The following is a 14,676-nucleotide window of genomic DNA, read 5'->3' on the forward strand; positions in this document are numbered from 1 at the left end:
TCCAGAGATGAGAGTTCAAATCCCACCACGGAAGCTGGGGAATTTAAATTCAGTTAATTAAATAATTCTGGAATAGAAAATAGGAGTAGGCCATTCGGCCCTTCGAACCCGCACCACCATTCAATAAGATCATGGCTGATCATTCCCTCAGTACTCCTTTCCTGCTTTTTCTCCATACCCCTTGATCCCTTTAACTTGTATAAAAGGCTTGTAATGGTGACCATTAAAAAAAAAGGTTCACTAATGTCCTCCTGAAGTGGCCTAGCAAGCCACTCTGTTGAGGGCAATTTGGGATGGGCAATAAATGCCGGCCATACCAGCGACGCCCACGTCCAGTGAATGAATTCAATAAAAAACATAAAGCTCGAACATGTCTAGCCTGGAATATCCTCGATGTGCTGGGCTAGTTAATCTCAACTGAGACTGAACTAGGGGTATGACAACTAGCCACAGTCTCTCCTGGGGAGGGGAAATTCAGCAAGATTCCTGTTCCTGATCCCCGCTGAAAAGTTTGGATGTCAGGTAAGGACAGAAGAATACACCCATGAAGAATGGCCAATTGTCTGGGCTCAGAGGTCTGTCAGTGCCCTTGGAGCTGTACCCCAGCAACAGTCAGTGGTCAGGTCATGAATGATTGTACCATGGAGTGGTAGAATGTAGGCCTGTGCGTGCCTGGAATTACTGATCGCGGCCTTGCCGCGAGGGGAAGCACTGAGCTGAGGTCTGTAATTCCTCACCAGGAAGGAGGACAACTCAACTTGGGTAGCCAGAAGCACTCTGGTTCCTTCAAAAGCACCATTGATGGATCGTTGGCAACAGCCTGGCTGCCTAGTCGTTGATCTGGAGGACATCACGAGAACACTTAAGCGGAATAAACACTTTTTGGAAAAATGGAGTGCGTTATTCATCATGGATTTAGAGTATCTTGCATCATAGGAATGGGCAAGAAGTGGTACAGGGAAGGCCAGTCCCTGATCCCATCACTGGGGCATGCACCCAAATCCAGCTCGGGTGGACGGGGTGAAGTCTTCTCTTTGCTGACTCTGTAAGCACCCCATGTGAAATGAGTTTGGACCTATGTTCCCTGTAAGCTGCGCTTTGTTCTATGTGGCCTGTTTCATTTAATGCATGGTCCCTTTTAAATTTCTGTACATGCGCGGTATTTACAATGTAAAAGCTGGTGAGCGGTCTGCGTTGGACCTTGCAGATTATTGCGTGGCTGCGCACACTGTAGCAGGAACCTTGATCTGGACAGTTTAAATCCACTTTTTAAGTGGGCAGCCTATAACCGCTTATAATTTGCCATTCATTCACCACTATGCTAATTACATCAGAGAGGCCACAAGAGAACTGGCCATGGGGGAAATATGTCACGCTGGTGCAATAGGAGGCACCTTTCATTATCGGAGCCAAGTGGAGAGAATTTTACTGTGGACCTAATCTGTATTGTACTTAACCTTTCGATGTTGATTCGGTGCCTGAAATTAGAACAGTTCTACTCCCCCCCCCCCCAGCATGGCAACATACCATTGCAAGGTACAGCACGAGTTGGTGCAGGAGGGTGACTGCAGCAAAGTGGGCAGGTACAGCAAGAGCGGTGAGGTCGGGCGATCGTGGAGCACCGTGAGTTTGGGGCCTAGCGGCAGCACGGGTCAGCCCACATACTGCGATATGTGTGAGTACTATGTCCGTGCAGCAGAGCTGGTCTCCAGTCGTCTTGGTTAATCCTTGCCACTGGACCAAAACCCAGCTCTGTCAAGCCCGTGTGGTGGCTGGTGTGCAACAGTCACCCCGCGTTTTTTTTTAAAATTCTACACACGGTCATCTTTCACCCTTCAGGATGTAGTTCGGGACCTGGAATGTCCGGTCCTTCATTGAAACACCTGTGAACTTATCCCTTTTTGGCAAGTCATCCTCGATATGAGGGACTGCCTATGATGAGGTAGAAAATGTAGCAGCCACTTTGCACACAGCTAGCTTCCCACAAACAGCAATGTGATAATGACCAGATAATCTGTTTGTGATGTTGATTTGAGGGATAAATATCGGCCAGGACCACCAAAGATAATTCCCCTGCTCTTCTTTGAAATAGTGCCATGGGATCTTTTACATCCAGCTGAGAGAGCAGACAGAGTTTCGGTTTAACATCTCATCCGAAAGATGGCACCTCCAACAGTGCAGCGTTGTCTCAGCACTGCACTGGGAGTGTCGGCCTAGATTTTAGTGCTCAAATCTCTGGAGTGGGTCTTGAACCCACAACCTTTTGATTCAGAGGCGAGGGTGCTACCCACTGAGCCATGGCTGACACAAAATTAAGATGGTCGGTGATCAGTCCTATTCCCCCATGAGGTGCCTTATTCACTGCCTTTTTTTTAAAAAAAGACAAAGGCGTTGGTCAATTTCAGGAAAAAATTCTGGGAAATCGTACCCTAATTCCATAAGGTAATCGAGCAAACTCTTTGAACAGACAATTGTCATCCTAGATCTTTTGTAAAACCTATGAAATTTACTATTTGAAATTATTTATTGAATAGGAAATGTATAAAATAAATGTCCTGTTTATAACAGGGCAAACTCGGGTTCATGGAAAAACTTAATTTAAAAACTTGTTTGTGCAGAGAACGAACACTGTCCCAGTCACTTCCTTCTACCTCCCCTTTGAAGCACAGTCAATGGAAATTTCACTGTAGTTAAGCCTGTATTTAAATGACTGGTTGTTTCCAACTTAGTTTGTGGTTTTTGTAAATATGATGCAAATCCCTTCTCAAAAAAAAAACCTAACTATTTACAGTTAAAGATTTTGCTACGCCCAAAGGATAGTGCCGAACATTACCTTGTAATACATCTTGAGGAGGAGAGAGAGGTGGAGAGATTTAGGGAGGGAGTTTCGGAGCTTGGGGTGTAGACAACAGAAGGCACGGCCGCCAATAGTGGAGCAATTTAAAATTCGAGGGTGCTCAAGGGCAGAATTTGAGGAGCGCAGATATCTCCTGGATATGGGTTCGGTTGGGGGGGGTTGTGGGACTGAAGGAGATTAGAGCTAGGGAGGGGTGAGACCATGGAGGGATTTGGAGACACACATTTTGAAATCGAAGCATTGCTTAATCAGGAGCCAATGTAGGCCAGTGAGCACGGGTGGGTGAATGTGACTCGGTGCGAGTTGGGACATGTGCAGCTGGAATTTTGGATGACCTCAAGATTATATCGGGTTGAATGTGAGAGGCCAGTTAGGAGTGTGTTGGAATAGTCAAGCCTAGAGGTAACAAAGGCATGGATGAGGGTTTCAGCAGCAGATGAGCTGAGGCAGGGGTGGAGATGGACGATGTTACGGAGGTGGAAATAGGCATTCTTAGTTATGCTACGGATATGTGGTCGGAAGTTCATTTCGGAGTCAAATATGACACCAAGGTTCAGCGTCCGACAGATGCTCGGGAGAGGGAAGGAGCAGGTGGCAAGGGAACGGAGTTTGTGGCAACGCCTGAAGATAATGGCTTCAGTCTTTTCAATATCTAATTGAAAATTTCTGCTCATCCAGAACTGAATGTCGGACAAGAAGTCTGACAATTTCGAGACCGAGATCATCAACATTTTGGATAAAGATCTATTGTTGACCTGTCTCCTCCTTTTTTTCCTGATGTTGGGGGATCTACTCTGCATATTCAGCATTTCTATGTTTATTTCAGAGTTTTTTCCCCCTCTTGTTTGTGCCATACAGATGGGGTTGAAAAGAGGTTGGCGAGTGTGAAGTGCCGCTATTGTGTGCCACTGCTGGAACAAATTCCTTGAATCATAGAAGTTTACGGCATGGAAGGAGGCCATGCGGCCCATGTGTCTGTGCCAGCTGAAAAAGTGCTTTCCAGCCTACTCCAACTTTTCAGCTCGTGGTCCGTAGACTTGAAGGTTACGGCACTTCAAAGGCAGATTGAAGTACTTTTAAAATGTGATGAGGGTTTCTGCCTCTACCACCCTTTCAGGCAGTGAGTTCCAGACCCCCACCACCCTCTAGGTGAGGAAAAAGTTATCCTCAACTCCCCTTTAATCCTTCTACCAACTACTTTAAATCTATGCCCCCTGGTTATTGGTCTCTCTGCTAAGGGAAATGGGTCCTTCCCATCCACTCTATCTAGGCCCTCATAATTTTAGAAACCTTAATTAAATTTCCCCTCAGCCTCCTCTGTTCCCTAGTTGTTTTGAAACTGAATTTTCAGGTGTTGATGTAGAGACTTATTTTGTGAAGTCATTGTAAATTTTGACCGCACAGTCGCTGTGGGAGGGCTCCTTTGACAGTAAGGTTTCTTGGCATGATTGTTTCTGAACTGGGAGCAATTCAACTTTTAGGATTGAGCTAGTTTCTTTAGTTGGGGAGAGGGAGATGGAGTGGGGGATTCTACCCAGCTGTTGGATGGTGCCATTGTCAGCGCCTTGTCTTGGCAGTTGACGGTCGACTGTGGGAAGAGATTTGGGCTAATGCTAAATGAGACGATTTGTCATACAGAGCCATCTCCTGCTCTCCCCCCTGCCCTGACAGTACAGGTTTACCTGCTAACTGTCGCTGCATATTCCTATCTCCTGGCTTTCCCTCCTCGATTTTACTTTCAGATTTCAGTTTTCCATCTTGAAATAGATTGGCATTGTAGTGGATTGATCCATTCCGTATTTGGCATCTGACACTTGCACAGACTGATCAAAGACTCTTTTGATAGACTAGAAATGCAAGTTTCCAAAATAGGATCCCCAGAGATCCCAGTGAGTCCCCAAGGATATTGCATTTCCGTCCAAGTCTTTCATTTAGATTTCTGTATTTGTTGACTTACTGGTACATTGCTTCAGTTGCCCTGTACTAATAAAACTGTTTTTTGCAATGATACCACTGTTTGTGGATCATTGACACTCTCTAGGAGAGGGGTCCCCAGTGGTGCATCAATATTTTGGAGGGACCCCTGGGAGAAGCTCAGTATTTAGAGGGGGCCCCTCCCACAGCGAGGTTTGAAAACTACTGGATTGGAGACAGCAGGCAAGCAAATGTGTCCAAGAGATCAAAAGTCAGAAATAAGGAAGCTCTGCAGGATCTGGTTGCGTCCAGGCTGTTTCCAAATGACACTAGCACTTTTATTTAAAAAAAAATCTGTTAAATTGAAACCAGCTATCTGTTTCTCTGCTTCAGCAGAACAATTGATTAACTCTCCTAATGATAACTGAGGCTAAAACAATCCAAGAATCAGTACTCCTTAATGCTTCGGATTTTCTTAACCAGAATTCAAAACCTGCACAATTGTGGTGCTCCAATACACAATATCTGCCCTTGGGCTGTTGGGTAAATCTCCCTTTATGATCTCCCATCAATGTGCCTTGAGCTTGACTGGACAATAAAAAGAAATCCTTACTGCAGCAAAGTTGATTTTTTTTTTTAAGCCCCCACCCAATCCTCCTTCTGGCTTCTTTGAATAAAATTGTTGATTCAACTAGTGCAATATTGTCAACTAGGCATAGAATCATAGGAATTTACAGCACGGAAGGGGGCTATTTTGGCCCATCGTGTCCGCGTCGGCCGACCAAGAGCTATCCAGCCTAATCCCACTTTTCAGCTTGGTCCCTAGTCCTGTAATGGGTGTAGGCTGCCCACAACTAATTTAATTTAGAACCCTATAGCCATCAGCAGGGAAGAGATGGAGAAATGTCATCCCAGTCCCGGAGGTGTCACAAGATGGGTTCAGATGAAATAGGACCTTCTGCCCATCTGATCTCGCCTTTCTTGTACACCAACTATCTTTCCATTACAGATTAATGTCCATGGAGCAGGCAGATAGGATCTCTCCTTAACTTCTCCTGAAGGGCAGCACTTCCAACAATGCAGCAATACCTATGCCCTGCATGCAAGTGTGAGCTTTGATGATGTGCTCAAGTTCAAACCCAGAGTCAAGAGTGTTACCAACTGAGGGAATTTTTGCATTACAAAGTCGTATTACACCCACCGCATGGACTGTGTTTAATCTCCATGTTCCTAGTTCCGAAAAAGAAAAATTCCCAATAAGGAGAAAGGTTCCCTCATTAGGGGAAAAAGTAGAGAGGATTTTATGGTGAAAATTCCTTGAAAATCTTGCTAAATATGTATATTTATTGTCTACTCTGGTTTCTTTTTCAGTACTCTACGAATAGCCTTTGACAGCCTAAAACAACGTAAGTAGCAGATATTTGACTCTGTTTATGTCATATACAGCAAATCCATATTGCCTTTTGAGGAATTCTTCTGATGGTGCATGTAAATCATAAATGAAAATAGTACTTAGATTTATATATCTCTCATTTTAAAACAAATTACTTCTAGACTGCAGGGATTGTTGTGATGGTAGCAAACAGGAAGCATCTAGTTAAACCTTTTTTTTTGATTTGAGGAAGGAGTGCTAGCCACAATGCTCTACCTCAAATAGTGTCGTGCAATCTTTAACACCCATCTCAGACAGATGGGACATCAGTTTAAGACCTCATCTGAAGAATGGCACTTCTAACAACAAATGCATTAGTCTTAGTGACTAAAGTCCTGGTGTGGGGGCTTGAACCCACAATTTCCTGACCCAGAAACAAGAGAGCAATCGAGTAAGCCAAGCTGCACCATATAGTGTGATATTAGTCCTTACAAACCAGAAGATCACAAATTTTGTTTTGTAGTCTGTATTTAATTAGTTTGTCTCAGTCAAGGGGTGTTGTTGAGGTGTGAATATTGCTCTCCAGATCCTTGGTGTACAGAAGACATAAATCACGCGCTCCGCTCGAATGGGCTATGGATATTATCTGAACCTTGAAACTAACATAAGAACAGAGATTTTAGGAACTGTAAAAGCCTATTAACTCTAAAGGTCCATCTCTTTTCAATAGATCTCAAACCCACTTTCCTCGATTCCTTTTCTCCAAAAATGCATCTAATTCTGAACCCAATTATAATGTCCGCTTCAATGGCCTGCACCAGTAACAATCTAGAAACATAGAAAATAGGTGCAGGAGTAGGCCATTCGGCCCATCGAGCCTGCACCACCATTCAATAAGATCATGGCTGATCATGCAACTTCAGTACCCCATTCCTGTTTTCTCTCTATATCCCTTGATCCCTTTAGCCATAAGGCCCACATCTAACTCCCTTTTGAATATATCTACCGAAGTGGTCTCAACAACTTTCTGTGGTAGAGAATTCCACAGGTTTACCACTCTCTGGGTGAAGAAGTTTCTCCTCATCTCGGTCCTAAATGACTTACCCCTTATCCTTAGACTGTGACCCCTGGTTCTGGACTTCCCCAACATCGGGAACATTCTTCCCGCATCTAACCTGTCCAATCCTGTCAGAGTTTTATATGTTTCTATGAGATGCCCTCTCATTCATCTAAATTCCAGTGAATATAAGCCCAGTCGATCCAATCTTTCTTCATATGTCAGTCCTGTCATCCTGGGAATCAGTCTGGTGAACCTTCGCTGCATTCCCTCAATAGTAAGAATGTCCTTCTTCAGATTAGGAGACCAAAACTGTACACAATATTCAAGGTGTGGTCTCACCAAGGCCCTGTACAACTGCAGTGAGACCTCCCTGCTCCTATACTCAAATCCTCTCACTATGAAGGCCAACATGCCATTTGCCTTCTTCACTGCCTGCTGTACCTGCATGCCAACTTTCAATGACTGATGTACCATGACACCCAGGTCTCGTTACACCTCCCCTTTTACTAATCTGTCTCCATTCAGATAATATTCTGCCTTCCTGTTTTTGCCACCAAAGTGGATAACCTCACATTTATCTACATTATACTGCATCTGCCATGCATTTGCCCACTCACCTAACCTGTCCAAGTCACCCTGCAGCCTCTTAGCATCCTCCTCACAGCTCCCACTGCCACCCAGCTTAGTGTCATCTGCAAACTTGGAGATATTACATTCAATTCCTTCGTCTAAATCATTAATGTATATTGTAAATAGCTGGTGTCCCAGCACTGAATCTTGCGGTACCCCACTAGTCACTGCCTGATAAATCTACAAATTTGTCTACCCAGTTTTACTGTTGCCCCTAATTTTTAACTTTGAGCCCGCCCCCCCCCCCCCCCCCCCCCGGTTGAAATTAGTGTTTTCCCACTCTTAATATCATCGGTCACTTTTTTTTCTTCCCCTCATTTTCAAATTTTTCCGCTGAGTTTCTGTCGGTGGCCTCAAGGAGGCTCCTCCGAATTAAAATTTGGAACCAAATAACCCTCTGTGGTAAACCTGTTGATCCAATAGCTGAACCAGGCAGGTTGCACTACTGCAGGACATTATCTGATTCACTAAGAAAACCTTGGAGTGGTAGATCTGTCATTAGAGGTTGGGATTTCTCCCAAACTGCTCCAAATAACACTCTTTAAGCATTTGCATGAGTACATAGAGTGGTCCTAGCTGGGTAAGCAGCTATTCAACTGTGGCAAAGAGAGTCCCGGCCTGCTGTCACCCGATTTTCACACGTGCTGTTCTCACCAGGTGTTGCTGGACAGCAGTGAGGGGCAGGAACTCCAGCTGCCTAAGTGAAGGGGCACTGAGGCCAACTGCAACACAGCAACAGCTGACCTAGCTAAATGCCGAACAGACCAGACCAGGGATCAAACTTGGGCCCTTATGTTCTGTGCTTCTCAGTATAACGCTGGACACTGACTTTACCACTGAAGCACCAAATACACACCATCCACACAAGCGCACGCCCACACGCATTGCCCCTCCATGCACATTCTTTCCCTGCCCCCCCTCCCCCCACCGCGCGCGTGCACATTCTCTATTCCCCACCACCACCCCCTGCCGCAAGTGCACACACATTCCTCTCTCTTCTCTTCCCCCCCCGCCACCTGCATGAATGAACATTCTCTCCCACCCACTCCTCTGTGCGCGCACACATTGATCCTTTCCCTCCACGCGCATGCATTTTTACCCACACACACTCACATCCCCTCTGCCCCACCCCCTCCCCCAAGAGTGCACATGTGCACAAACCTTGCACACGCGCACAGCTCTCCCCTCCTCTCCGCCCCCCCACCAACACAGTCTACACAGAGGAAACCATGGTATGACGAGAGTATTTTTTATTGCCTAGATTTTCTTTTTGAGATAGGGTAGGCAACCTATTAATGTGGCAGAAATGTACATAGACAGATTAGATTACACACTTTTGGCTGTTTCAGAAATGGAGAACATAGGAAACCTACACATTCAGCTGGCAGGCATGTTAAAAGAGGAGGTAAAACGCCTGGAAGATTTCAGGGAGAGGCAGAAGGAGACGAGGAAGAAGGTAAGAATGCTGAGTGTGTGATAATTTAGAGACTACACAACAGTACTCCTTTTAATACAAAAGCGCAATACTGCGGATGCTGGAAATCTAAAATTAAAAACAAAACAGTGGAAACGCTCCACTGGTCAGTCAGCATCTGTGGAGAGAGAAACAGAATTAATGTTTCAGGACAATGACCATTCATCAGAACTGGAAAAAGTTAGAGATGTAACAGCTTTTATACAAGGGCAAGGAAAAGGCGGGTGTGGGGGGAGCGGAGGGAAGAACTAAGGAGAGGGTCTGTGATGGGGTGGGAGGCAAGAATGATTAAATGTCTCTACGCTTGCTTCAAATCTGTTACATCTCTAAATTTTTCCAGTTCTGACGGAAGGTCAGGGACCTGAAAAGTTAACTCTGTTTCTCTCTCCAGATGCTGTCTGATCTGCTGAGTATTTGCAGCATTTTCAATTGCTACTATTCCTTTTAATGACACTGTACTTGTGTAGCGGGTGGCCTGTTTAATGTTGACAGATGGTGCTATGTTAGGAATTGTTTTTTTTTTAAAAAGCCTCCCCTTGTTCCAATAGTTTTTAAGTACAAGTATTGCAAGATTTTTTTTTAGATCTGCGCTGCCCTTCCTCAAAGCAACATTTGCAAATGTTTATTTAAATTTCTGTTGGTCAGTGCAACGGGGAAGAAACTGAACTGAACTGTACTGTACAATGAGTCACTGTTCTTGCAGGAAAGTAACATTGGTAAAGCTATTAAGTTTCATATTATGCAAAATGTTAACCTTTTTGAGGCCTGAAGCAGTGTTTGTATTGAACCCTGACGACCCGAAATGTTAACTCTGCTTCCTCTCCACAGATGTTGCCTGACCTGAGATTTCCAGCGTTTTCTGTTTTTATTCCAGATTCCAGCATCGCAGTATTTTGCTTTTGAATCCTATTTAGGAGTGGTGGAAGTTCAAGCCAATTTTTTTGCAGCACTGGGAATGTTTGAAGCTCTTAAATGCTTTGGTACTCAGTTGATCTACAATTGGTGGACACCGGAAGTATCAGTTCCACCCAGTTAAGGTTCAGAATCGCTCTAGTAGCAGCAGTTGTCTCAGAAAATGCTTTGCACTTCCTCTAAAAATCACTGCTGGGCCAAATGATCTGATGTTTTAGAAAGATTCTTGATAACTATTCTTAGGGTACATCCACACTGCATCAGGTTGCTATAAAGTGGTTTCTCCTTCCGAGACACTATAACTTTAGAGCAGGGGTCCAAGCCAACTTTGGAGAGACCTCCTGGAGGAGACCGTCTCTTCCCCCCCCATTTTGAATTTGACTCCACATGGTATGTAATGCCACTGCTGTTATGTATGTAACAACTCGATAGTTTACAGTATTCAGTCTAACACAGGTACAAACCTGGCTCTGCTTTATTAAGGCCCAAAGTGATTGCATTACATGCTGGCTTGCCTTTTATACCTGGGCCGCACATACAACCCAATGACCTCCGACATTGGCGCCACCTGGTGGCTAGTAACACCAAGCATACATACATGACAACTGCTTTGTGAAACATGGTTTCAAAAGTGTTCGGGGGCACTTTTGAAACCATGGGTCATCGACCATCCTGAACCCTTTGTAAAGTTACTTGGAGTGGATTTCAATGGGCCTGGATTTGAAGTCGGAAGCTTCCCACAAGGAAATGTCTCCGATCCACTAATAAAATCCGCGTCTACCTTCTGCCTCAAGATCCACGGAGATTCGTGCTCCTGGGCCTTTACACACAGACGTGTGTAGGGGCCCACGTATCCCAGGGGAACAGGTGGTTTGCAAGCGCCCATGGGATCACGTGGGCCGGCCCAACCAATGAAAGAAGGGGATCCCCATTCATGCTTATAGGGATTCAGTACGTACGGATTCTCCATAAGCATGAATGGAGATCACATGAGAACACATTTGCATAACAATTAAATTAAAAATTACATTAATTAAATTGCATTTTAATTAATTAAACATTTAAAACACACATTTAGATGTTTGAAAAATGAACTCCAATGTTTTAAAGGAGCTAAAAAATAACCTGAACTTATTTTACAGGTGCTTTAATGCTCAAGTATTTGAGAGAAAATTATTTTTATATTCATTTAAACACTTACACACCAGGCGTAAGAATTTCTGATAGCCCAACTCTCTGCCCGTGGATGTCCATTTCCCGGGGATGCGTTGGATCGGTCGAGAAGATTATTGACTGATCGCAAGTTCTGAATTTTCGCGCACATGCTTCCTGCGCGAAAACCCGGAACTTGCTGGATCCTTATGGAGGCATACGCACCGGAAAATACGGGCCAATATTTCTGGAGTGCAAAGAATCTCGTATGCACTGCCTAAGATTTAAACGGGAACTGCTGGGGGGGTGGTGGGGGAACTCTACATGCACTTAACTTCAGCCTAAAATTAACCAAGGTTTGATAGACAGCTGCACTCACCAACATGAATTTCCAAAGTAGAGCCTGGGGTGGTTTAGACTCTCCAAAGAAAATTTGCATTCAGAAATTTTTTGACAAGTAAAAGAATTAATTATAAACAAAAGAGAGGACTGAATGGTGGTTGAAATAGGAAACAGCTTCTGCTTCTGTGTCAGACTCGGATGGTTCAACAAAAGATCATTTACTGGTTGCCTCATTCTCGGAAGACCTTTTGAATGGGGCACTGTGAAGAACATGGACGGTGGAGGTGTGAAGCTGAAGTCATGTGCCTAATGCATACATTAATTGGATTGCCCAAGAATCGTGGTATCCTGTCGAGAGGTGACGGAGTTTGGGTCTCTCTCTCTTTATACTACCTGTAGTAAAGATCCACCAGGGCTACCAAAGGTTTTGATTCTGAGATCCTTTTGGATGTTCATATTATAAGATGAATGTTGCTCTCACTATGTATGTGTGTGTGTCTCTCTCTCTCTCTCTCTCTACACAAGATGAATAGTGCTGGTTTGATAATGAATTAACGATTGTTAAGAAGTGAAAGAATGTGTTGGTTTGATAAGAGGATGGGTTCATATGGACCTGAGTCCTCTAATAATTTGTCTGGGTGGTTGTTGATTCGATTTAAGGCCAGTGTATTGGAAAGGTGGCTTTTTTTTTTACAAGCTATACTAACATAGGCACATTTTTCTCAACAGTATGAGAGTGCCATGGACCATGTTCAGAAGAGCAAGGTGGCATTATACAAGAAGACGCTTGATGTAAGCAAAGAATTGAGAGATTATTGACAAAAAGCACACTGTCCAAAGCACCACCTCTGTAAATTCAACGTGCAGTTCATTAGTGTGTGTAAGCCTTACATTTAACAAAAATAACAAGCATTTGAAGAAAAATTACTCTGAAGTAATGACTCAATAGCAACTTTCAAAAGGGATTTGGATAAATAAAAAGACTTGGATTTATATAGCGCCTTTCATGACCACTGGACGTCTCAAAGCACTTTCAGCCAACGAAGTACTTTTTGGAGTGTAGTCACTGCTGTAATGTAGGAAACGCGGCAGCTAATTTGTGCACAGCAAGCTCCCACAAACAGCAATGTGATAATGACCAGATAATCTGTTTTTTGTATGTTGATTGAGGGATAAATATTGGCCCCAGGACACCGGGGATATAAGTCCCCTGCTCTTCTAAATAGTGTCATGGGATCTTTTATGTGCACTTGAGAGAGCAGATGGGGCCTTGGTTTAATGTCTCATCCGAAAGACGGCACCTCCGACAGTGCAGCGCTCCCTCAGCACTGCACTGGGAGTATTGGCCTGGATTTATATGCTTAAGTCGCTGGTGTGGGACTTGAACCTACAACCTTCTGACTTAGAGGCGAGAGTGCTTCCTACTGAGCCACGGCTGACATCTATAAATACTTGAAGGGGAGAAAATTGCAGGACTATGGGGAAAGAGCAGAGGAGTGTGACGAATTGAATAGCTCTTTCAAAGAGCAGGTATGATGTGCTGAATGGCGTCCTCCTGTGTTGTAAGATTCTGTAAGAAAGTGAATAGCTCCTATTCCCAGACTATTTTAAATTGAGAAACTGGTAGCCCTATCTTACAGTACTAGCTACCTTTCCATTACCCAAGCAACCATTCTTTAACTTTGAACTCCACAATGCTGCCAGCAAGCTAAATGATCACGTGGAACATCACAGTTGAGCTTGATCCTGTCCTCTTCCCACAGCCCCCTAACAGTCACATACGGGCACTTTCAGTGGTGATTGTTGGATAGCGACCACGAATCGGGGCTCGGGTCTATTTCCTCCTCCTTGCTCTAAACCAAGGGCACCAGAGCCAACTGCAACACCTGAATCCCAACCAAACCGATCTCAACGAATAGCACAGACCTAGGATCATTCTGCTCCCGACTCGCTGGTTAAACTTGCTGAGCGGTGGTGGTGGTGGTGTGTGGGTGGTGGGGGAACCTGCCCCAGTATTAATATCAAATTGAATTAATGGTATTTTCAGCCTCCCTGCTTATGCCAAGAATTCCGCTGTAGTGTCTCTTGATTTGTGCCATGTTGTTTTCCAGTCAAAGAAGTGCTATGAACAGAAGTGTAAAGAAGCAGATGAAGCCGACCAGAGCTCCGAACGTATAAATGCCACAGGAAATCCGAAGCAAATCGAAAAGGTATGAGTCACTGCAGAGAAATGAGCTTGATCTTCCTCGATTTGTGTTCCCTTTTACAAATTAATTTTTTTCCTTCCAGTTTTAGTGCTTGAATTTACTTCCCGTAAAATATCTCCTCCCTTTTTTTCCCTCTTGCTGTGTAATTATATCCCAGTGACCTTACCTGGGAGTTCTCTGTTCTATATTTTTGTTTCGGTCTCCTGTTTGGGATTTTAATTCTGTTCTGCTTGGGTGTCTTTACTCTGTTCTCTTCAGGCAACTGTGCTGTTTCCTCTTGTCTATCTGCTTTACTCTGGTCTTCCCTCTCGCCATCCTCCTCCTACTCTGAAGAAGAAAAGCACGTGGAAAAAGTCTAACGGAAGCACTAATTGAAGGGACAATGCAATTGCAACGTGTATTACCCCAGTTTTCTCTCCTGAAGGTGCTGACTCTTTACTGGTATATGGTGCCGTGACACTGGCAGGACTCTCAGAATAAGGGGTCAGCCATTTATGACAGATGAGGAGGAATTTCTTCACTGAGGGTTGTGAATCTTAGGCAGAGAATTCCAAAGAGGGCTGTGGATGCTGAGTCTCTGAATATATTCAAGGATGGAGTCTAGGGGAATCGAGGGATATGGGGATCGGGCAGGAAAGTGGAGTTGAAGTCGATGAGCAGCCATGATACCAAATGCGGAGCAGGCTCAGGCGGCCGTAGGACCTACTCCTATTTCTTATGCTAGCACACCAAGGTGGCCATTCTTTATGTTTAAGC

At 44.4% G+C, this 14,676-nt stretch overlaps 1 protein-coding gene across 2 annotated transcripts in view; it reads left to right on the plus strand.

Moving 5' to 3' along the window:
- The window catches only part of pstpip1a (proline-serine-threonine phosphatase interacting protein 1a), an 83,684-nt gene that overhangs the window by 40,704 nt on the left and 28,304 nt on the right, over window positions 1–14,676 (plus strand). For both annotated transcript variants that reach the window (XM_070869955.1, XM_070869957.1), the window contains exons 4-7: window positions 6,143–6,177; window positions 9,183–9,289; window positions 12,443–12,505; window positions 13,825–13,923. In XM_070869955.1, the coding sequence (XP_070726056.1) occupies window positions 6,143–6,177; window positions 9,183–9,289; window positions 12,443–12,505; window positions 13,825–13,923 (304 nt within the window). The remainder of the gene's footprint in view (window positions 1–6,142; window positions 6,178–9,182; window positions 9,290–12,442; window positions 12,506–13,824; window positions 13,924–14,676) is intronic.

Source organism: Pristiophorus japonicus, unplaced genomic scaffold (genome assembly GCF_044704955.1).
Source record: "Pristiophorus japonicus isolate sPriJap1 unplaced genomic scaffold, sPriJap1.hap1 HAP1_SCAFFOLD_1045, whole genome shotgun sequence".
In the NCBI taxonomy this organism is placed as follows: Eukaryota; Metazoa; Chordata; class Chondrichthyes; family Pristiophoridae; genus Pristiophorus; species Pristiophorus japonicus.